This window comes from Dicentrarchus labrax, unplaced genomic scaffold (assembly GCF_905237075.1).
Source record: "Dicentrarchus labrax unplaced genomic scaffold, dlabrax2021, whole genome shotgun sequence".
Classification (NCBI taxonomy): domain Eukaryota; kingdom Metazoa; phylum Chordata; class Actinopteri; family Moronidae; genus Dicentrarchus; species Dicentrarchus labrax.
Window position 1 is genome coordinate 20,982,756 of NW_026136714.1, and position 24,307 is coordinate 21,007,062.

At 39.7% G+C, this 24,307-nt stretch overlaps 1 protein-coding gene across 2 annotated transcripts in view; it reads right to left on the reverse strand.

Annotated features, from left to right (window-relative positions):
• fras1 (Fraser extracellular matrix complex subunit 1) overlaps positions 1–24,307 on the reverse strand; it is a 229,714-nt gene that overhangs the window by 35,765 nt on the left and 169,642 nt on the right. Inside the window, exons 29-42 of one of the 2 annotated variants that reach the window (XM_051422880.1) lie at positions 23,294–23,453; positions 22,827–23,005; positions 18,119–18,235; positions 17,035–17,149; positions 15,044–15,181; positions 13,321–13,353; positions 10,494–10,625; positions 9,958–10,086; positions 8,842–9,089; positions 8,444–8,595; positions 6,423–6,585; positions 4,707–4,839; positions 1,220–1,410; positions 156–309 (exon numbers count right to left, since the gene is read on the reverse strand). In XM_051422880.1, the coding sequence (XP_051278840.1) occupies positions 156–309; positions 1,220–1,410; positions 4,707–4,839; positions 6,423–6,585; positions 8,444–8,595; positions 8,842–9,089; positions 9,958–10,086; positions 10,494–10,625; positions 13,321–13,353; positions 15,044–15,181; positions 17,035–17,149; positions 18,119–18,235; positions 22,827–23,005; positions 23,294–23,453 (2,044 nt within the window). Of the gene's footprint in view, positions 1–155; positions 313–1,219; positions 1,411–4,706; positions 4,840–6,422; positions 6,586–8,443; positions 8,596–8,841; positions 9,090–9,957; positions 10,087–10,493; positions 10,626–13,320; positions 13,354–15,043; positions 15,182–17,034; positions 17,150–18,118; positions 18,236–22,826; positions 23,006–23,293; positions 23,454–24,307 lie in introns of both variants that reach the window. The other variant, XM_051422879.1, reaches the window with a different exon arrangement.

The window sequence follows — 24,307 nt, forward strand, 5'->3', positions numbered from 1 at the left end:
GCTGGAGTACACTAAATAATCAAATAATTATTATATAATAAAACTCGAAGTATAACAAAGGTAGGATTTATTGTCATTAGAATGTCTCATTAGCTAGGTAGATTTAATAAACTGGCAGTTCAGTTGCATGTGTGAGTGCTGTTCTCAACACTCACCGTAGGAAGGCTTCCTGATGATGGTGAAGAGGATCTCGTTCTCTGGTGTGTCCTGGTCGAGGACACTGAGAGACGAGTTGGTAATGACGACTCCAGAGTTTTCCTCCACGTGGATGCTGCTGACCGACACCACAGGCTCTCTGTCCTCTTTACTCTGCTGAGAGAGGAAAAGTAAACCGCTTCATAAGTTAACTGCATTAATATATGTGATATAACTACATGTTTGTTGTTCATCAGCTGGTCTAGCACAAGATATAGATCCAACTGAGTCAAGTGAGATGACAGCCTGCATTTAAATTTGTATATAAGATCACTCTCTGTCCGCTAATAAACACACACTATATACTCCCACCTCCACATACACAAACACACACACACACGCTCAAAGACTGTATGCATACAGCTCACGTGCAAACACACACACACACACACACACACACACACACACACACACACACACACACACACACACACACACACACACACTCACAAAACAGCTCACTGACAGCCTCATCAATTCAACTCAAGACTTACAACAGGCATAAGTGATGGATTTTGGATGCTGTGTTTGTTTAGGCTGGAAGACAGAGCTGTTTTTATTTTGTTTTATTTTATAAGTTGACATTTATAATAAGTAAAAAAAATATAAAATCATAATTTAAATTCAAGTCAATTTGAATAAAATCAAGAACCTTATTGAGTACTTCTGAAGACCAGAAATTAAAGTGATTGTAAATCTGATTTCCAGAATGCAGTCAAGCAAAGTTTTAAGTTTATTAGGTTTATTGATTAAGAGGTTTATTGTTTAAGAGGTTTATTGTTTGCTTTGCTTGACGTGAAATGATTATTTATACAGCAGGAGGTGGATTATGGTGATAATTAGGACTGATGGAGGTATTGCATGAAATGTCAGGGAGTTTTCTTCCCGTCAGAAGCATGAATGTGTCTGTGTGATTTGACAGGTGAGGCGGATATAAAATTAAAAGGTGGTGGGGCTGTAAATCCTATTTGAATCCTGGTGACGTCAAAGTATATACTGTAGTTATACAGTCTATATCTATTACCTGGATGTCAATTTCGACGTTGAAAGCCTCTGTTTGGCTGTGTCCATCGCTGATGTAGAAGCTGAAGACGTCCTGTTTGGCCTGAGATTTTTGCTGGCTGTCCTGGACGTAGAAGATGTGGTCTGACGTCAGGTCCTCCACAGAGAATGGCACATCAGGGGTGACGACTCGCGAGCCGCCAACTGAACCTCCTGATGGACGGGAGGATAGAGAGACAGTTATAAGAAATGAGAAAAAGAATGAAGTTTCTGTCTCTTTTACTGATCTCCAGTCCCTGATATTTGTGTTAGTCACTTTCTAATGTTATTTTTCCTGGTTTTGTCACTTTGTTACTGATTATGGAACTGTGAAACTGATTCATTTTTATTTCCAGCTTTGACTTCACATTTCAGTAGCACTTTGTGAACTGCAATGTTTACCATACTGTAACACAAAACTCATGAACCTCTCAGGCGACCAGTTACCAGGCTGTCACTTATAATATCTGACAGCAAAAGTCCCCCCCCCAAAAAAACAGCCTTTTTATTTCCCATTAGTAAGAATTGTCTGACAGTTTGGATGTAGGACAGATGCACCAAGACATTTTTACAGTTCCCTATAATTCTGGCGCTGATGGCATCGAAGGAGAGTAGTAGTGAATGTACAAAATCAACCTTGAAATCTCTGAAGTTTGAGACAAAGTGTGAGTGTCTTCATCACAGAAGATGGATGACTCCATGGTGAGCTGAGTCAGGGCTCCGCAGGGAATAGCCGATGTGTGTATTAGTGTGTGTGTGTTTCAGCAGCAACAGTAAATCACACCACATCTCCATCATCTGGCTGTTATAAGGTGAGTGAAGGGAGTTTCTTATCTGAATGGGAACCCTTCGCAGAATCATAATCAGGATGAGAAATCACCCGCAGCAACCACAGAAATGCAGTGACAGTTTGGCAGAGTCATTTTTTGTTGTGTTTTCACATATGGTATCTGTTGATTTCAGAACTGAAATGAGAAGTAACACTGCTGACATGTCGGACTATCTCTGATTGAAAATTGTGAAACTATGTATATGGGTAAACAACAGGAAATGAGTAGTTCAGGGACACAAGTGTGCTGAGTTAGGCAGATAGGGAACATGATCTAATATTAATCCAAGAATGCTGTCATCTCACAGTGACAAATATATCTAATAACTTTTATCACACCTTTAAATATTTTGTAGGCTTTGAATTTTAAGTATATGGTGGTTTTAAAGGAATATTTTAGTGAAAACCTTTGTATTGAATATTTTTAAGACCTAAGGATACCTTTGCTGAAGGAACTTAATTTGGGTCTCCAACACAGTATAAACTAATGAAATAAAAAAATAAATGTGATCACACACATATGCACAATCTGTATATTATCTTGAATGAAATAAATGAATGAATTAGTGATAGTTTATCTAATAAAAACTTTAAGGCCCCACTAGCAGCTCCAAAGGCTGTTCTCTTACTTCACAACACTGAAGTGTGGAAATGGAAAGGGTGACACAAGAGGAAAGGCCAGAGGTCCATTATTATTTTTCAGCTATTAAAATTAAAATGCATAACAATAGAGAAAGTCTGTATGTGTGTCTTTTTTATGCTAACCACAGCCAAATGTGAATGCAAATGTTTTGGTTGAAGCTGATTTGCATATAAATACAGCATATGTATGTAGGTGTGTATTCTATTGTGTATTTTTGTGTGTATGTTAGAGGACATCAACACGTCAGTGAATGCCTTTTGTGTGTCCGTGCATCTGCACAGCAACACGACAACCGTGCACGTTGGTTTTGTTGAGGAAAACGGCCGACACATTGACAGTGACACCGGCTGGCCTCCCTTGTGCCCCCGTGACAGCAGCAATCCGGTCACCTCACACTGCCGACTGACTCTGCTGAATACCAACGACTGTCCCTCTGCTCCAGCAGCCATCAAGGACAGTCAACTGGGACATGGAGAGAGACGACTGGTGCCAGCTGCTAATCTACAGCAGCAGACAATATAAATATCTTCAAACATCCTTCATTGCATCTGCAGATAACGCTGTCTTGCATGTAATACGGCAGAGCCTAATTTGTATTACTCAGGCATCACATCTATTATTAAAAATAAAAAGTGCTACTTTGCATATCAACTCTGTATGTTAATTTTCTGCTGTTGCTTAACTGTTCAAACTAGACATGTTGCTAGCAAACAGCTAGCAATTAATTCAGTGGTGTTAATGTGATTTAACATGAGGATAGCAAGCCTGAGTTTGCTTGAGCGTGAACTATCATTCTTGACCTCGTGAGCTGTATGTCCCTTCTGTTTAATTGAAGGGGGCATATTCAAGGTCAAACAGGGTGTTAAGTTGCTTTTTAACTTTATGTCCACTTATCACCTTTTTCTAGGGCTTTCAACCGCATCTCACAGGCTTCTTCAGTTAATGGAGTTTGCTTACTTCACCAGCTTGGGACAAAAGCTAGCGCATTAACCTTGAGTTCAGATTTTCTTTGGTAAAAGTTTAATGTTGCTTTTGGTATTTTTGCTGTTAAGTTTGTTAAAATAGCACAATATTACACTTACACAGAGTTGAGAGAAAAAGATTTAACAAAACTGAATGGTCAAAATCGAACAAGCAGGGCAGACATTTAGTCAGAAGGAAAGGTCAGGTTCCAGACACACTGGATTGTACATTTCTCATGATGCAACTCAATAGCTTCTTCTGACAGACCACCCCTGCTCCCCACTGAACTTGTGTCAAATTGTTCCCCTTTGAGGCTAAAGGTAAACTGATATTGTTAGGCAGGATTTTGTTCATGTGATCATAATACCTTGGAAATGCGGAGTGCACCCTCATCCATTCTGAATAATTATTAATTGGCCACATATGCTACATACACTATTATCCTCATCTTTATTATTTTACTGTTAGTATCTCTTGTTCTTTTTGCCATTTGATTTTTGACATCCATTCTGCTCTTGAAATTGTACATTTTCCCAGTGGGGATCAGTTCCTTTTCAAGTTATCTCACCTTCTTCATTTTTCCAAACAGTTCCTCTCGGGGACAGAAAAAGTACAGCGGCGGTTGAGCAAGCATGCAGTCAAAATTGGGACTTCAACAATGGCCCCATCTGTAGCGGGCTATCTGGCAGTGCTAATCCACAACATAATCAGGCTGTGACAGATGGCAGCAGCACCGCAGAGAATTCAACCGGCATTGTGTGCGTATGAGTGTGACATAAATAGAAATGTGGAAATTATTCAGAGGAATGCAAGTGTGTACTTGTACATACACACAAAAGTACAACTGTGTCACATGTACTCATACATGTACAGTATGTTTTGTCTGTTCAAGTTCTGATTTGCAACCATACATGAGTCTCATGAAGACAGACAGACTGGCTTAAACTAAGCCACTGGTCTGCAACAATGTCCGTACTCTGAAAGGTCTACGACTCTAAACCTCACAATGTTAATAAAACTCACGCACTGTCTCACCTGTGTTGGTGTTTTCGATGAAGCCATACTTTGGAGGACTGACGAGCCAAACTAGCAGGTCCTTCTGGGGCGTGTCCAGGTCCGACACTATGATGTGATTGGTAGACAGCTGCACTCGGCCACCTTCCTGAACCTTAATAACAAAATACTAAAATAAATCCAGTGGGTCCCAATGTTTTTTTTGCTATACAGAGAGACAAGGGGTGGGTTTGGTTTATCATAATATTTGGATATTATAACACATTTTATTTCCCTACCTCCTCAGAAGAAACTGTCAAAACTCTCAAATCTCTCTAAATATTTACAACTTTACAGCTAGTTGGTTGCTACTGTAGTACGAACATAGCACATACAGATGGAATAACGGCTGACTGATGACATTATGTACTGATGACATACAAGGTATTTGTCACAAGAATAAGTGAAAATAATTTTATTATAATAGTTTTCTTACTGCAGGATAGGGTTGGGAACCATTGCGGTCCAACAAGTGAATCAATAACCCCAACACAACCAACGACACGTTTGAATAATTCCTTTCAATAACTGTAACAGACGGTTACTGTACATTTACTCCCATCTCGTGATCTGGGATTTCTTTTGCCATGCAGAAATTATGGAACATACACTGTATGAGACTTTCAAATCAAAGAGGAGGTTTGAAGGGCCAAAAAAATATTATTATTATTATTATATATATTAGGTTTGAGTTCTTGGAGTTGCTTCTACCTTTCTTATGTTCTTTATAGTTACCCAAAACAAATCAAACTGTTAACAGGTTTAACCACTGGAGATGTTGCAATTTGTGATGTATTTTGAGGCTTTTCTCTGTCTAAAACTAAAAAGGGCTCCCAGCAGAGAGATTTTGAAGTAGAGACCATTGGGATGTCACTTTATATTTTCAGGAGTGGCGGCTCTGCAGCGCTAATTCAGGATTCATCCCTGAAGAAGGCTCAACTGGGAGCATCAGTGTAACCTTCAATAGATCTTACATCACATTTCCCCTCCTCCACCAGATGCCCTACACAGCTAGATCTAGGAGTGTGTCTTGTGTGTTTAAGACATATTTCACATTTTTAACTGCCAAAGGAAAATAATGCAGTGATGGAGGACAGAAAGAGTAGTTAACTGAAACATTCAATGGATATTTGATAAGCAAGTAGGAAAGAGACGTCCCAAGATTAATCTGAGAAGATGAACAATTGTATCTTGAGTCCACCTCAAACTATGATGATGGGGTTTTTTTGTGTTCACTTTTATAAAACACGTGTTCTCTTCAGGATAAACTGTGGAAAATAGCAACCATCTCCAGAGAAGCACAGAGATATTTACTAACAGGGTTGGTCTCTCGCTATCTGAGAGACAACATGTGACAGTGTGCGATGGTTTCCTCTGCTTCATTTGTCTCCTTAATGACTGTTTCTAAATACAGCAGCTGCTTTAAAAAACTCTAGGATTTCAGTCTCGTATGAGCAGGCAGGGTAATGGAGAGATAATAACAATGTGCAGTTTGTGTGTACAGGACTGTTTATGTACTGTATCATCCATAAAATTGTAATTCTTTTATATAGTAGGGTAATTTTAGAACTGGGCCTGTGTGTGTGTAGGTTTTTGTGCTTGTGTGTGTTTCTGGTAAATGCAAGAGGTAACAAACAAAAAAAATGAAAATGAAAACAATATTTTTCACGTATACTGTAACTGAGTGTGTGTGACTACCTTGATGCCACTGCGGACTGTAACCACCGGCGGCTGTCTGGGTGTGGAGGTGATGGTGATGGTGTACATCTGGTTGTCAAGACGATTGTTGTCGCCGTCATAAACAACGAAGTGGAAGATGTCGGTGACCGGCTGGCTGCCCGTCTCTAAGGAAGTGATGTACCTGTAGATGGAGATATTTGTTAGATTTATTGTCTAAAAAGAGAATTGGTAAATTCATTTCTTGTTGTTCAATAACTTTTTTGCTTGATACAATAATTATTAGTGCCTAAATATGTGCTTATGTGTCTAGTCCGGGACTGATAGCGGACTTGGGAAAGCTTTGCATTAGTCCTCCCACAATGATACAGCTGCTAATCTCTGCAAAGCACTAATAAAATTGAAATCCATACCAGTATAATCTTCTCTAATCCCATTTAATTCTCATAAAACAATTCCCGGCTCTTGTTTGTATGAGCCAACGCCACCGAGACAAAACTAATACAGCCGATTTGAAGATTGCCCCCGGAGATCGTCCTGCACGAAAGCTAATCAGGGCCTGCATTATGGAAATGAAGCAGTTAGTATCTGAATATTTATATTTCATCTTAGCGCCTCTCACAGGAGGCCTCAGCGCCTCTTGCAGGTAATATGAGAGTGACGCTAATTGGCATTGCTTGTGCCAACAGGCTGAGCCATTGAACGTAATGGGGAAAAGTCAACTAAACTATTTCCTGTTAATTCATTTGTTTTGTTACTGCGTTGTGGTAACAATAATGTTGGCAGAGCTCTTGTCTCGTGAGAAGATAAGTTAGACTGAAGAAAAACAAAATGTCTCTGCAAGCTATTACAGTTTCTCTTCTGCTGTGATGCTGAGGGGAAAATGATCCCGGTCGACTCAAACTGCAGTCGGAGAAATTGATCATGACTTCGACTGCAGCATGAAGAACCCTCGAAGCCCTTTTATCTCTTACAGAGTGGAATCAAAACCAGACTTTTCTTTTAAAACAGCCTCTTTATTGAAGGCTCACAGATCCTCTCATTACCTCAGCTAACCAAAACCATATCGTTCTTGTCCTGCAAAAACCTCTTGACTTTAATCGAAGTGGTTTTGACTTTTGTTGAAGGATACTACTACTCCTCTGTGGATTGCTAATATTATGAAACGCTTTTCAATCTCTTTTAAAACACACTGGATTAACTCAGTATGTCTGCAGGTTTAGGTGAAAACGTAGTCCTGAAAAACTGGCATACACTTTTTACTACTCATAGTTCTAAAAAACTTGTCATCATAAGGGAGCTGTTAACAGAACTCTTGAAACCTTTTTTTATTGAAGAACTGAAAAGGTGCTAATTCGCTCTCTTTTCTCCCATGGATCCTCATGAACCTTTATTGCTTGTACAATGCAGCTTCTGGAAACGACTAAGGGTTTTTGAAAGTCATTTTTGGTTAATAGCTAACTGCAGGTTTTATTTGGGTATTCTGTTTTTATAAGCCTCTGAAGAAGCATGTTAACCATCGTGGGGAACTAAAACCCTGTACTGAGAGTATGGATATTCTTTGGGGCATTTTTTTTAGAGACTCTTGTCTTTGAAGTGAAGTAAAAATACTTCCAAATCACATTGGAATGATTTCTCTCTCTCCGCTATATGATAAACAAAACACTCTTAGGATGGATCATGACGTACCAGGAAAAGTCCAGAGAGACCATTCTAACCTAACCAAAGGTCATGATACGCTAATCATACAATCTTCCTGACTTTATATTTGAAGCAGTCTTCATGTTAGCTTAAACACACTACATTTATAACTGGTTATGAAATATGTCTAAATATAATACTGCTGCCTCTCTATGTCCTACATAAACAAACAAGACCATCTGCAACATGACTGGCTGTTTCTATGTAGTTATTCTTAAGGCCTGCCACCAGGTCGCATTAGGTCAGATTCCCCCTGAAATTAAAGAAACATGGCAGTGGAAACACTACACTATGGTCTACAGTGTTCAAAGTACCAACAGCCTGCATGTTGCCCATTTTACCTGATCCTGTGCTTGCTGATGTCCTCCATGGTGAAAGACGAGTACTCCCTCAGCTCCTGGTGTTCCTGCTGAGACTGGCTCCTAGTCAGGATGCCGTACATCGGTACTGACACCAACTGGATCTGAATCTGGTCGTCTGGGGACGTGTTGTCCTGCGAGAGACAAAACCACTGTGATGTGTACAGTGACAGCTACAAGTTTGAAGAACACAACCTTTTAAAACAAACCTCAAAGCAGACACTCAAACAAAACCTACACCAGCATATTCCTCCTTCGTGACTTCACGTGTTGCAGAGGAAAGTGTACAAAAAAACATCCTCTAATCTTCAAACAAAGACCACATGAAAACTGCTATCTCTGAAGATGCTACCAGTTAGCGCATATCTCTCCTTACTCACAGTATAAGCCAGGTGCGAGCGCCTGATCAAAGTGCTGCTTTTCTCGCCCACTTCCATTGACAGTGTGGCTGCTGGGTCCCGTTGCGGCCCATCATCCCCAGCACCCAACACCACCACCTGCACCGCTGTGGTTGCCATTGAGATGCCATCACTAACAGAGAAGGTGATGGCGTCGTCCTGGGTGGAGAGGCCAGTGTGTCGGTAGAGCAGAACATTGCGGGTGACGTCGCTGAAGGTGAAGGTGTCACCTGAGGGGATGGAGAAGGTGTGAACCGTGGTGTGTGTTTGCCTGTTTCTGGTTTTGACCGTTGATTTGAGTCCTTGTATTTCTCTGTGTTACTACTTCTACTGCATGTGTTTACCAATCTCAAGTCAAGATTGACGAGTATGTAAGGACAGATTTATAACTAGAGACTAAGTTTTGTGAGTGTGGACAAAACCCTCACAGGAACCAATTCATTTTGTATCCCTTGCAATTAAACTCAAACTAAAAGTATAAAAACCTTAATAATAAAAATGACATGGCCCTTAACAGCCAGATGTGGACATGTCCTGGTCAAACCTTTTAGCTAAAAAATATTTGGAAGTGCCTTTTGATTTGATTTATTTGCATATTTATAAAAAGAAGTTGTAATAAGACACGTTAAGTCCATGCAGTGGACCTCTAAATTAAATGAGCTATGAAAGAACACTATAAAAAATGGAGTAAAAGACATACATTTTTGCAGGTATAATTATCCTGAATGTGACTGTGATCTATACTGATAGATATAGTAGAGGCATAGATATTTAACTCTTTCTGATATTATTAAAATATATATATATAATTAAGCTAAGACAGTTTAGGAGAAAGTGACAATAGCAGATACAAACATACTTCTCTGATAGATATACTGTATATATTGTAAACAGAAGGAATGTTACTTTGTTTGCATGATTTGGGTTTGTGTGGGCCAAAACAATTAGAAGCATAACCCCTTCACATCCTGCAGTGGTCAGAATCTACAACAGCTGGTGAATAATGGTTAATGTCTGACTGACGATAGCTGTGCTTAGTAAATAGTTGTGACATCAACGTTCCATATGTTTGTGTTATATGTGTGTGTATCATCTCACCGTTGGTCATGCTGGTGTGTGCGCTGCCGTCTGTCTTAATTAGTTCTCCATGGATGGGAGCCTCAACCAGCTCAAACTCCAACTCATCTGGAGCCGTGTCAGCGTCGCTCACTGCCAACTGCTGACCGCCTACACACACACACACACACACACACACGCACACACACACACACACACACACACACACACACACACACACACACACACACACACACACACACAGACACACAGATACACAAGAAGAAAGAGGCATTAAGAGACATGAAGCAGGAAAAGGAGAAAAATAAATGTCTGTGCCAGACACACACTCACATACACACAGCTCTCTCTCAAGTATTGTTGATTATCAGGGTTGTACTTCAGAGCTCATTACCTCACACAGACCACTTCATCACTTACTGGACCCTCTTCACCACAGACCCTCTTCTTGGAAATTAGTATTAGAGTTGTTATATTTGTGTGTGTGTGTGTGTGTGTGTGTGTGTGTGTGTGTGTGTGTGTGTGTGTGTGTGGGTGTGTGTGTATTCATCTCTTACCTATGGCAGCCTGTCCTCCCATGCTGACCTCCAGCAGCGGGTCAAGAACTTGAAACACCGGCGGCTGCTGATGGTTCGACAGCAGCAGGACGGCAAAGTCCAACTCAGGAGTGGTGTATTCACCGTCTGACACTGAGACACACATACAGCACACAGAAAACAATGAGGAACCCATAAAACATGAAATAACAGAAAATTCAAAAGCACACTCGTCGAATGCTAATTATCTCTACGCCTCTTTTACTGGGAAATATTTCTAAAAGATGGAACAGGGGGAAAAGAGTCGTCTCCCTAGACACAGGATTATTAATAAGAGAAAGACGGTAATTAAAAATCTCCATGAATCAAGACACAGAATCAATTAACCAAACGGCTGAAACAGTCTAGCAGGGATTCAGGTGGAAACTCGTTACACTCATTAAACGTTTTGGGGGGATTATTGGCTCTATTGGCTCCGCTTGTCACTTCTACACATGAAAAAAATAATCGAACAAAGAAAGTACAAAAAGCCAATTATCACGTTCAGTTATAAAACGATAGTGTGACGGATTAACAGTGACAGAGTGGGTAAAAATGTTGTATCACATTTTTATAACACGGAAATTCTGACTTTCAAATGACCTCCTATTTTAAACGTTTGTGTGAGATTATGCTGCAGGAGCTGTGGATGCTTTGAGACTTGTTTTCCACTCTGGAGTCTTGTTACTAGAATCCTTAGCAACAGACATGAATTCAAGCTGAACACAACCACTGTTCTCTGCAAAGGAAACAACAAACTTTGTACAACTGCATTTTCAACATACAGAGTTGAGTATTTTGATGCTCAAAAAATAAATAGAGTAGCCAGTAGAATATCCCTTTAGGGACTCAACAATTGGGTTAGTCAGTTTCTGACATTTCTGCTTTCATTAGATTATTTTATTCTGATGTGAACATCATTATTTGTGAAAGTATTTGGAGCTGTAAAAAAGCTGAAAATGTACTCAAGGAATCTTATAGCTATCCTGTGTATGATTTATTGAACAACCCACACACATTCTCTTTGCCTAGCTGAACTGCTGACCTGTATACACAGTAGTATATGTACAATATGTACACACACAAAAAAGGAGGATATTCTTTGTATGCGTGAACACACTTGGGCGATAAACTTGATTCAGACTTAATTAAGTTTCAAAATGTAATCTAAATGTAAAATACTGATTGTGATGAATGGCCCCTTGCAAAGTGTGAGAGTGTGCACTAATGCTTTAACATGTAAGCAGCGTTTACAGTTTTATTTACATTTTTTGTAATTTATTCATTATGTTCTCAGGTCGTTTATGCTTTCAATAAGATTTATATATTAAGTCTTGATCTCCACAGAACTAATTCTGACAGCCATCAACGTAGTGTACAGTAGGGCTGCACTGAGGAGCATTTCAACATTTCAAATAAATGATACATCATTTCAAACTTTGATTTAAAATGTCAGAACATGGTGAAAAATGCACATCACAATCTTTGAGAGACACTTTTTTAAGGATAAAAAACTGCATTTAAATAATTTTTGTTTTAATTTATAGATACATAAAGTTGCACAATATGTAAATACTCAAGTCAGGCATAAATACCTCAGAACTGTACAGTACACTTGGGTCTTAGGCAAAACTGAAGTAGGATGAATGGAGGATAAAAGCATCAGAGACTACTGTGTGTGTGCGTGTGTGTGTGTCTGTGCCTCAAGGCCTTCACTAAAGTGTAAAGCACTTTGGCGACGCCTCTGAACACCGGTAAACACATATTTCCCAAACAGCTCCTGTTGGGGATGGAGTTAGAGTGCAGTAGTGATTCATCAAACTAGAAGTAAACAGAGGAGACTTGGTCTTATCGGGTTGAAGGTCAAAGAACCAGAACAGAAAATCACAGTGGATCTGAAAGCCCAGTCGATCCAGATCAGTGCCAAAGTGATAAGAGTAACAAAGAGCGAAGTGACAGTGGCGAAATGCAGGAAGAGAAGTATAGGAGTGAAGAGGAAGGAAGGACGAGAGAGATTAAGTGTAGAGAAGGAGATGGGAAAAGAGAAAAATTGGGGAAGGATTACAACAGCATGGAGGAAACAGAGGAGAAAAAGAAAATCCAAGGGGAGGAAAAAGAAAGGACATTTATAGTGAAGATTAAAAGAAGGGGAAGAGAAACAGGAAAGGACGTGGAAGGAGAGATCAAGGGAGGACAGCAAAAGAGCAAAAGATGAAATCAAAGGTGGGGAGTGCAGAGGACAGGAAACGAGGGAACCGGAGGAAAAGAGGAGGGGAGAGAATTAAGCAAGGAAAAAAGGTCACAACAAGAAAGATGAAAACACAACATAGATAAAAGTAGAGGGGAATAGGGAAGACAAGGAAGAGAGCGACGGTGAAGAAAAAAAGAGGAGGGGAGAGCGAAGAAGAGATGGAGAGGAGATTGAGGAAAGAGAATATTTCAGTCAGACACATCAAGGATAGAAGGGAGTAGCCAGAGAAGATTTATTTATTTTTTAACATTTCCTTTGACATTTGGTTTCATTTGACAGTGACAGTAGAGAGAGGCAGGAAAGGCAGGGGAGAGAGAGAAAGGGGAGAGGATGAAATGAAGCAAAGAGATCAGGCTGAACCAGAGCTGCTGTGGAAAGGATTGAGCCTTCATATGTGGTATGCCCTCTACCCTATGAGCTACCGGGGAGCCCCAGGAAGATTGAAGGTGGAGGGAAAAAAGGACTGGGGATGGAGAGGATTTGGCATGAAAAGATGAGAGGAGGTGGAAGAAAAATATGTAGGATGTGGGGAAGAGTTGAGGAAGATGAAGTATTTACCTGTGAAATAGACGCTCAGCGACTCCGGCAGGCCTGTTGGGATTTTTAAAAAAAAATGTAAAGAGCTGTGAGGTAATAAAAGTAAAAAACAGTGGATTCAGGCAGAGTTGACAGGGTGCAGCAGCGAACATAAAAACTGAACGGATGATGCTATAATGCATAAAACTTAGGAGGCAGTGAGGATGATTTACTGATGCAAAGCTTTCTGCTGGAGCTCCACAAACCCAGATTACGAGAAACTAAAGTAAACTTTGATCTTGGATTATGGATTATCTTTTGGAATGCACGTCTCTTAAAAAAGGCTAAGATTTACTTTGAAAATGTCTCGCCAGTCCGCAGATTGTTTTCAAAACAGTAAAACTTCCAGTTAAAATGTTTATCATGCAGGCTAAGGCTGTTGTTGATAACTCGGTGAAAGTATATGAGCCAGGGTTTTATAATGTAGGGCAGGAAAACCAATAATGACATGTGCCAAATGAGTCGAATCATCATCAAGATACAAGTTTTCTAAACTGATATTGTTACATATTTGTTGATATTTGTACAGAAATTGCAGCATTTTCATCAGACATTACAAGGAGATCATTTCAATCCCTGTCGCCACATTAAGTGAAAACGCTCTGACCAAATTAACAATGGTGCAGACTCAAGCTACTCTAGGTACTGTAAACTACCCAGCATGCTTTTAGTTATTTGGCATGGTGGACTCCAAGTCTAAAGCCAAGATTAAGTAATATAGAGGACACAACATAAGTGTTTCCACAGGCTGAGTAGTACTCAGTAGTATCAGTGGAGTGCCCCTTTAACAAAACACTATAGTGAGTGACAGCAGGTGAAACATTCAATGATGAGAACTTTACCAGAAAATAATAGGCAGTGGCTGAGTCCATTGGTTATATGTTGTAGAACTAGAAAACTAATAGAGCGTTATCAAGCTAGGATGGTTTATTGTGTTTCCACAGGAAGTGCTCAGCTACAGATCAATATGTGGCTGCTCGGCTGAAACTGTTCAAACATAAACCACTGCAGCCATTACAGATTAATTGTATTTGCTGATTTGAATGTACACATCAGACAATTTAACCAAACAAAACCCCCCAAAAACCTTCTAACTTTTGAAACCAAGTCTCTGTTATACTTTCAAACTCATGTTTGAAATGTTTATTACAGCAGTATAGCATACTTAGTTTATGGCGTCTAGGTTCGGGCTAGGGGATTTCAGGTATTTGCTCATCACTCCCCAATATCTTTATGTAAACATATCTGTGGGAAGTGATGAGCAAATACCTTAAACCCCCTAGCCGGAGCCTACAGGTGGATGCAAGGGTGGTGGTTGGGCTTACAGAACGATTGACAGAGCAGAGGGAGAGCTGGGAAATGTTTGCAGTTTAAACAGACTGCCAGATTGGAAGGGTGTGTTTGGTTTGTCATTATGGAGAGTGAGGCATGCCATGCGTGTATAGCAATTCAGCTCAAGTTTCATCAAGCCTGAACTAGCTTGCAGGCATCTCTCCATTAATGGCCAAGCTGACCAAGTTGTCCTGTCTCCCGAAAGCTACACTATTATACAAAGACACAGCTGGCAAGTTCTCCAAATTACATTAAATCATCAGAGTGTTATACAGGAGCTGAAAGTTGGTGTGTGAGACTACTTGTATTAATCACATCATCATTGTAATCACAGTTATATTATGTTCTTGGAGTGTGAGTGTGTGTATCTCACCGATGAAGGAGTACTGGTAGAGCTCCTGCAGGTGTGAAGGGGCCTGTGGCGGTCTGTAGATGATCTTGCCATTATTGACGTCGGCCTGAGTGAAATGTTTCACCGGTGTGTACGGTCTGTCCCGATGCTCGATTGCACCTAGGGGAAAGCAGTGGGATAAGAAATTCACTTGTAACATTTATCCTACGCTGGAGTATTAGATTCACAATTGTTTCTCAGAGGCAGAGCTATTCGGGGGGTCAAAATAATCTCATCTGGGGACAGAGCCAAAGGACCACACAGTTTTTTTAATGGATAACACTATACTAAAGGCTGGGGAAAAAGACAGGCTGTAAGAGAAGACTAATATTCTAGATTCAAGACTAGCAATCAACATGTGGCACTCATTGGACAAACAGAAAAATAAGTGAAGGTACAGAAGTTGGGGTGTGCTCATTTGGGATACAACTGTGTTAATGGGTGTCAACCCATTAACATTTGTGTCTTTGCACCACTGGTGTGTGGACTTACACAGAAAACAATAGTGCGTGGCTGGTGTGTTTCTCCCCTGATAATCATAATCAATATAAACTTGCCACACTAGTCTATCTATCTATCTATCTATCTATCTATCTATCTATCTATCTATCTATCTATCTATCTATCTATCTATCTATCTATCTATCTATCTATCTATCTATCTATCTATCTATCTATCTATCTATCTATCTATCTAGGTAACCTAGTTAGCTAACCTGCTGACCTGATCATTACATATACCAAGGTTAGGAATGATTCAAAAGAAGATGCCACTGACATCTTGATTTTGAAATTCCATTGAAATTCTATATTCTGCTTTCTTTTTAGGGTTTTGAAGCCAGTCATAGCTTCATACCATAGTAAATAAAAAAGGTTTCACCCATTAACATATAACCCAATGAGGTTATGTCTCCCAAGCAGCTGCACACCTAAAAATTTTTTGTTTAACTCATTTGTCATTTCATAGGAGAACATTTAAATATTAGTGTTCAAGTTAAAGTCTAATAAAATAGAACAAAACAGGATGTAGATTAATGGTATAATGATTTCTCAATTATTACCTATTTAACATGACTGAACATCCCAATGACTGAAAAGCAAAATCTGAGCAGAATCTGATAAACACTTTTTCTCAGGGACGTTAGTGCAGCAGAGAGTGTAAACTCAAAGCCAACACACACTAAACATAACATGAACATTTAACTCAGAACAAATATAACACAAACTGGATGGCAAGTTCAAATCTAATTTCAGAAAATAAAACGCTCATGACAAATGTTGCTGTTTCATCTGAATCTGTCCTCCTCCTCATTGGCTCTGTTCAAAATGATTTCCACACAGATTTATCAGTCCATTAGTTGATGAATATGACCCATTGTAAATCGTTTTTCCCTTTCATTAGACGGAGAGCTGAAAACGATACACCAGTCTGTCGTATGGTCCACTGCTGAAATTAATGGCTCGAGTTACAGAATTCTGGAGGGTGATAATGGCCCTGAAGCAGACAACACAATGTTTGTTTCTGGCTCATATTCCCAAGTGGGGAAAGCTAAACCATTAAGCAAGGCATTAAGGCTAAAGTTCATACAAGAATTTAAAATCATCCTGTTTTTTTTCTTTCTTTTTTGCCTTTATTGCATATGAAAAGCTTAAGAGAGACAGAAAGGGGGGAGAGAGGGGATGACATGGAGCGAAGGTTCTGGGATCAAACACAGACCGCTGCGGTAAGGACTTGGCCTTATGGTGCTGTGCTCTACCGGGTTAGCTACCAGGGCGCCATATCTTCTTCCTTCTTTTTTCCACTTTCATACCAGGAAAATGTTAATAAAAACTTTGTATCATTGAGTAGCTTTATCCCAGCAAACTATGAATCACACTGCCTTACTCACAGACACATAAGTGAGACTACAGTACACACTACACGCTACAGGCTGTAGCCGTGTGTGTGCACGTGTAATGTGTGTGTGGCTGACCTTGTCCTGGCGGAAGGGCTTTAGTGACGTTGTAGATAAGCTTCTCGCTGGGAGTCTCAGAGTCAACGAAAGACAGAGCTGAAGGTGTTATCTCAGTCACCCGATCCTCCAGAGCCTGCTCACACACACACACACACACACACACACACACACACACACACACACACACACACACACACACACACACACACACACACACACACACACACACACACAGTCCAATGTACACACATCGGTTACACACATGCTGAGGTGAGAACAGGGGTAAAACAAGAGCTACTATATCTTCTCTCCCTGTTATACCACATGTGATCAGAACTGGGGGACTGAGGGATCCACATACACAAACAAATAGAAAACAAACCCCACAACAAGCAGTTTCTTTGTTCCTTACGGCAACTGCAGCAGTTTCAAGGTTCAAATTTTTTTAAAGAAAATCATTCCAGGAGATTCCAGGAAAGTAATAATTAGGTGTAAGTTAATGGTAATTAGGGGAGCCTGAAATACAGCAACGTAAAGTAAGTCTGACTTCAATAAGCCATATGTAGCACATTGGGATTTCCTGGTTCAAAAACTGATTTTATTTTAGAAATAAAGTTTTCAGTAAAAGTTTCTGCACACATAAAATATTAATGACACATCTCAGAGCTTGACTTCTGATTTTTAAACATGTGATCCACTCAGATGGGGATATAGTACGAGTTCACAATATACTGCATACATTATAAACACTTTGTTTGACTTTTTAAGTCTTTAGCTTTCTTAGCCTTTCACTTGTTATTGAAATTAGTTCATTTATTTATTATATTATAGTTTATATTTCACTTAAATATATATATGGCCAGCTTTATTTGGTTGGATAGTAGGTTATAATGTAGGATGTGGGAAGGGACATTGGCCAGAGGTGGAGAACTGTATGTTTAATATGTTACTGTTCCTTTGGATCATTTCTGGTGGTTCTTTTTGGGAAAATATAATGATACAAATAATATTTCCAAAAAACCTTTCCTATACAACCCATCTGTTCCTCAGACATGCATGCATTACTATACAGAAGTAAGTTCGCCATTTTTTGATCCCTCACCGTGATCTGTAGGTCGCAGTCGGGGGCCAGCTGGGGGAATCCTGGAATCTGAGGCAGGACTCCTATGGTGAAGGTCTGGGCATCGCTCTGTATGATTGGGGCTGCTTCTGTGGAAACCTGCAGACACAAAAAGACACACAAAATCTTATATCTGAAAACCTCTTCAAGAAAACTTGTCTTCAAGAAAATACACTGAACAGATCTAGACATACATCTCTTCCCTTATCTTCATCCTCTATGCACCCTCTACTCTTATCTTGGAGTTAGAAGTCTCAATCTGCAGCACATTATCTCAATAAACACCAGTTTTTCCACTGCCAACGGACTACTGTGTATTATGCATTATTTCTGAGTGACAGAGCTGATGACAGGCTCTCGAGGACCACCAGAAGTAAGATTCAACAGATGTGATGAAAACAAGCAACAATCAAATAACTGTGACAGCATAAAGTGAACCTGGCATCAGGCTACTCTGCAGTTTCTTTCCACAAATCACTGTCTACACCACAGGAATATTAATGGAGGAGATGCCAATTTGAGTAAAATTCAGTATAATGATCTCATTGCTCAGCTGACCGTGTTTAAGTATTAATGTGTCCAGTGTTGGGGCAGTTATGCTCTTACAGAAGCAACTGCAATCATGATTACTTTTAAATGACTGTCTAAAATCCATTAAAATATATTTCAAAATGTGAAGTGCATAAAAGAACACAGATGGAGTCTCTGAATGCAAGCAGCTGTTTCTGAACCAGGACAGAAAGTACACCTCATACTGATCTTCCTGTGAAGTAAATTGAAAATAATGATAATTTCCCCTCTTTTCCAAACACCTGACATCCTCTGTCACTCTCAAAATTGTTCCTTCTTCGAAACTTTCTGCAACCTTCCTTTCAATAACTATTTGACGTTGGCATGCAGCAGTCGTTGTCAGGCAATATTTCACACTATGGAAATATCATTATTTTTCAAATTCTCAATATTCGGTGGTCAAAAGGTTAGAAGATTCACACTACCTTTACTTGTTTGTTTTCTTGCTGACAGAGAAAAGTAATTTTTACCTTGTTAGGTAACCATACACATACATTGATTGTTTTAGACAAACATCAAATACAATTGTTTTTCTTCTGATGGACAGTCTGCATGAGCATTACTAACCACCATTGCTGAACAGTCAAAGAAAAGAACTCCACCTCAGCACAAGAAATCCACCTTTCTTTACAGAAAAAGCTTGCCCTCTTTTGCCCTCTCTTTTTTTAGTTCTTCTTCCCCAGCACAGTGTCTCTCTCCAGCATTGTGCTGAGGCTAAGACATTTGACCTCTGTACTTTTGCTTGCTTATAATGGAGCTGATGATTTAAATTAGAATTTAAGATAATGTGGAGTTGAATTGCTGATACGTGATGGAGAAGCTGGTGGATCAGTCTAATCCCTTCTGCCTTCGTGTCTGGAAGGAAGATACACTTGAATTTCTGGCTTTGCTCCTTTCCGCCCACACTACTTAAAATAAAAAAAACTTTTATATTAAACTGTGTCACAAGTGCTCTATTCTGTTACCCAAGCTCTCCACAATATGTAGCCGTAACTTATTTAGTCCCCTGATATACATAAACAACAGCAGCCGCCTCGTTGTTCACTCTAAAAGCCAATATTTGTCGCCACTTACTTATTCTGCTGCTGATGCTTGTTCCTGTCACATCACTGGCATTTGGGGGAGAGAAAGTTCAAGAACTTGAAGTCAGCTCTGTCAGTCAGAAGTAATGTAACACCGGCATGAAGCCTGGAGTCAGCGCCACCAGTCACAAGTACTGTGTAACCATGAGAGTCATTGCTGAGTCAGCTGGATTTATTGAAGGTGGTGTTGTAGCGAGAAAATGATTGATTATTCACTTGATCTCATTCAAGATAAATTACAAATATTATATGTTATATAATTTGAAATACAATAAATCTTACATTACAATTGCATGAGACAAGAAGTTAAAATATGCCTGCTTTGTCAAGGAAAAACAAGGAGAGTCCCATCTGCACTTCTACAGTAGTAAGTTCTTCAAAGTGAAAAACAACTTCAGTCTTAATCTGAAGATGGTGTAAGGCACTGTAAAGCTAGTAAACATGAGGCTGTTGTGTGCTGTTTTCTCTTGTTTTCAGCTGTAGCCATCACAGTTTGTTGTGCAGTGCAGCTTCACAAATTTGTGTGGCTTTTGTTGGATTTCCATTACAATTTGTTGGGGTACAGTGGCATGTGACAATAAACCTCTTGAATCTGAATGTGCATAGACTTTCAAGGGCAAAGGCAAATAAACAAGGGTAAGGCCTACGTATTTATTAAGCATCCACTAATTATCTTTATACCTTTATATTACCAATTATTCAAGGCTGCCCAGCACAAAAACAACTGAAGGAGTAAGAGAAGCTGTGACCAGACGAGAACAAAAATACATTGATATTACGAACAAAAACACAACTCCAAATTAATAATAATGTTGCTCTGTGTTTAAATGGGCAACGTTTTGCCAGTTTATAGCAGCTTTAACGGTAAATCCTGTACAACCACGGTTTTGTCATAGTTTTGGCCCAATGATGGAAAGATTTACACAAATAAAAAATATAGATTTTTTGGGTGATATATCTATGAGGGAATTATGCTGTAAAAACAAAGACAAATGCAAGGCTTGGGAATAAAGTAATGCATTTTCCCCACCTTCAGTCCTCAAGCTCTATCAGTTTCTGAAGTGGACACAAAGTAATAAACAGGCTCTAACTGGCCTTAGGTTGCAATAAAAACCGTGCCTTAGCACACTTTCTTCTTTCCATCCCTTTTTTCTCAAGTATTTTTGGGCCTTCGAGGCTGTTTTATGCCTTTAATACAGATATGAGGATAAAAAGATGACAGGAAATGAAGGGAGAGAAAAATAGGGACAACATGCAATAAATGTCTCCTTCTAGAATCACACAAGGGATTTTGCTTTCCTGAACTCCAAGGCCACCAAGGTGCCCCTCGTCCTATATACAAACTAAAAATCTAATAACATTTCAATAATCTGATCCATTTATAGCATAAGTGTCTAGTTTCTTTGTTACGTAGGTTCAGTAAGAAGTCACACAATAGAAAAAAGCCAAGTGTGAGGAAAACACTTCTCCCTCTAGACAAAATTGCAGGAACGCCAAATCTGTCTGATTTGAACATGGTTTTGATTAGAAAAATCACATGTTGGTGCATAAGAAGATTTAGGTGTAGAGTACTGTGCAGCCTACAGAGTGAATTTCAAAATAATCAGTTCTAACAAGGCGCCACACTCTTCAATAAAAATGAGCGGAGGACAATAATACCACCCTGACAAACTGTCAAGTTTAATCGGCACCAGCACAAATGCTCCTAGCGGTTCAGTTTGTGACAGGTTTTGCTTCTCCTCGCCTCTGCTTTCCCACTTCCCATCAAAATGATGAGACACTTGAAAATTTAATTTGAATTCAGCACTGTGTAATTGAAACACATTTGCCCTGATGGATGGAGCCAAAACGTAGGGGGCTGGACGGAGGGAAAGACAGGGATTAGATGTAGCTACAAGCTTTTGGCTGCCTCTGTTGTTTTTCTAATGGAGTCGAGGTGAAGCAGAGACTGGCATGAAAGCGCTCTAACTGCTGCATGATGAATGCTGCATCGCTTACACTGGGATTGTCTCGGATTTGGAGCCAATTTGCGAGTAATTTGGTGCCATTAACGCTAATCAAGATAAGTCGCTATGGGTTGATTTTGAGTGCCTATGAGTCACACAGGAAGTTTAGTGCCAAGGTTTGGACTGAAGGACAAGAAATCCACAGTGAACTCTCTTAAAGAAGAGTTGGGATAGAAAATAAATGAGAATGGACGAAAAGGAGACATGCTAAAATGTTGACTGCATTAATAGAGAGAAAACTGTTAAGTGGTTGATGATTAAAACTGCTGAGTGATGAGCAGACTGTAACTTTTCAAATAAAAACAGAGACTGAAGAACATTTTTTATGGATTGCTATAAACCACACAGTTTTATAGATGTATACCCACACAATTTCATGGTTATAAGAAAAAATAATAGAAGAAACAGTAGAGGCAGATAGAGGTGAAAAAGAGAAGGGGAGACAGAGACACATGAGAGGAAGAGGAGGGGGAGAGAAATAAATCAAGCCAGAGGGAGAGATGTTGGAAAGGTTGAAGACTGGAAAAGAGGAGAGAGATGAGGCAAACACAAAGGAACATGGGAACATGAGTAAGAGTGTGAACTTCAAAGAAAGCTCCAGAGAGAAGAAGAGGGCACCAAAGAAAAAACAACAAGGACGCCAACATGCGTCTCTGTCACCATCTCCTCCTTTTTTTTTTTACTTTTGAGAGAAATGGCCTCCTGAGGTTTCCTCGTCTCACAGTGAATTTATTTTCTTTTATCAGCTTTTTGAAATTATAAGTACAGTAGTAGTACTACTACTCAGCAGAAAGTAACAAACAACCTTGTCATGTGTTTATCCTGACAGTGTATTCCTGTATTCCTTCTTTATTTAATTTCTACTGTAGTTGAACTCATAATCTATCTACTATATGTTTACTTTTGAGTTTTAAAGTTAAACAAATACATGTGGTATTTCAAGTAATAATAATTAAATGAACAAACTTTAACCCTCTCTATTGAAGTTCTGCTTTAAATTGAGCTTTCCTTTGTAAAAGAATCAGCACTGACCTGGAACTGGAAGGAGTCACCGTTGGTCCCGCTGCCAAAGTGGCGATACCAAACGGTGCCGTCGTTGACATCTTGTTGTGTGAAGGAAGTTGTGGGTGTGAAGCCTCTGTCGTCAGTTAGCGAGGGCCGCCACCCTTCTGCTGGGCCGTCAGCTGGCATGGACACCAGCACAACCTCACCTGGACAGAGAAGTTGGAGGGGATGAACGGTTTCTTTAAGTTGTTATACAGCACATCACAATTATTATAATGACTGTAATTCCCCAGACATTTATTATGATATGCTGAGGAAAAGACAATGTGAAAACCTAAGAAAACTGTTGTCAACCAAACTGTAGCCAAAATACGAAAAATAAAATAAAAAAAAACTGAGGACTATTAAGTCTTTTAGATCTTTAAAGTATTAAAGAGTCTGTTTTGAAGTGATCTGTTTACATTACATGTGAGTGAGCATTAATGAGTTTATACCATATTTAGGTTCTCCATCCGAGGCGACGATAGCGTAGACAATGTCGTCAAGGCTGACTCCCTTGTACTCCGTCTGCAGGTATTTTTTGTCAAGTCGTACCATGCCTCCTTCTTTTACCCAGGTCATTGGCACAGACAGCACGTGAGGAGAGTCAGCAACCTGAAAAAAACAACACAGATAAATATGAATAAGCATCTCTGAGATGCTTTGGCCAGCTTTGGTACTAGTGCTAAATACTGGGGTGTTTCTCTGCACTACTTTTCCATTAGCTCTGCTGTCAGCCAACTATTCAGCTCTTTTTCTCTTAAAACCTCTGTAACTATAAACTATATAAAATCTGTCAAGCAATATCCTTCAGAGCCATCACAGCCATAGATCTGCTGTGAGACTGAAAACCTCCAGAAACATACCTGTGGTTGGTTTTGGCAGTTTAAATCTGTCTGTGAATTTCACCAGAACACTGTGACATTGACTATGGTTTGTTGGTGAAATCCAATCAAAGAAGTAAACTAGATGTTAGCTTGAATTAGCCATAGGTGCGTAGGCATAATCAAGAATTATTTACATTAAATTTACTTTCAAACATGGTAAACTGAGCAATATGTTAAGTATAACTCAAATTGAGAAACCCCAGTGAAATGTAGGCACTGATGTGTGAAGGAAAACAGAAGCAGATTGTTTGTTCCTCAGGTGCAGCCTGATGCCACTTTCACTTTGTGTTGTTACAGATTGTGTAGCTTGTTTTATTCCACATCTGCTGTAACCTCCGGTTTGTGAGTCCCAGGAGAATGTTGTAAAGCTCTGTCAATCAGCGGCTGTGTCACCTGAGTGCTAAAGCTGGAGTCAGCTTCACCAATCAGAAATAATGTATTTCTCGGTCTGAGAACTGCCAGCGAAAGTTTGGAATTAAACTTATTTTTGTGATGCTGTATTGATCCGCGACAGAGTAACTCATCGCTTTGCTTGCCCTGCCTCCAAAGCAAAGAACAAAGATCAGGATCAGCTCCAGAGAG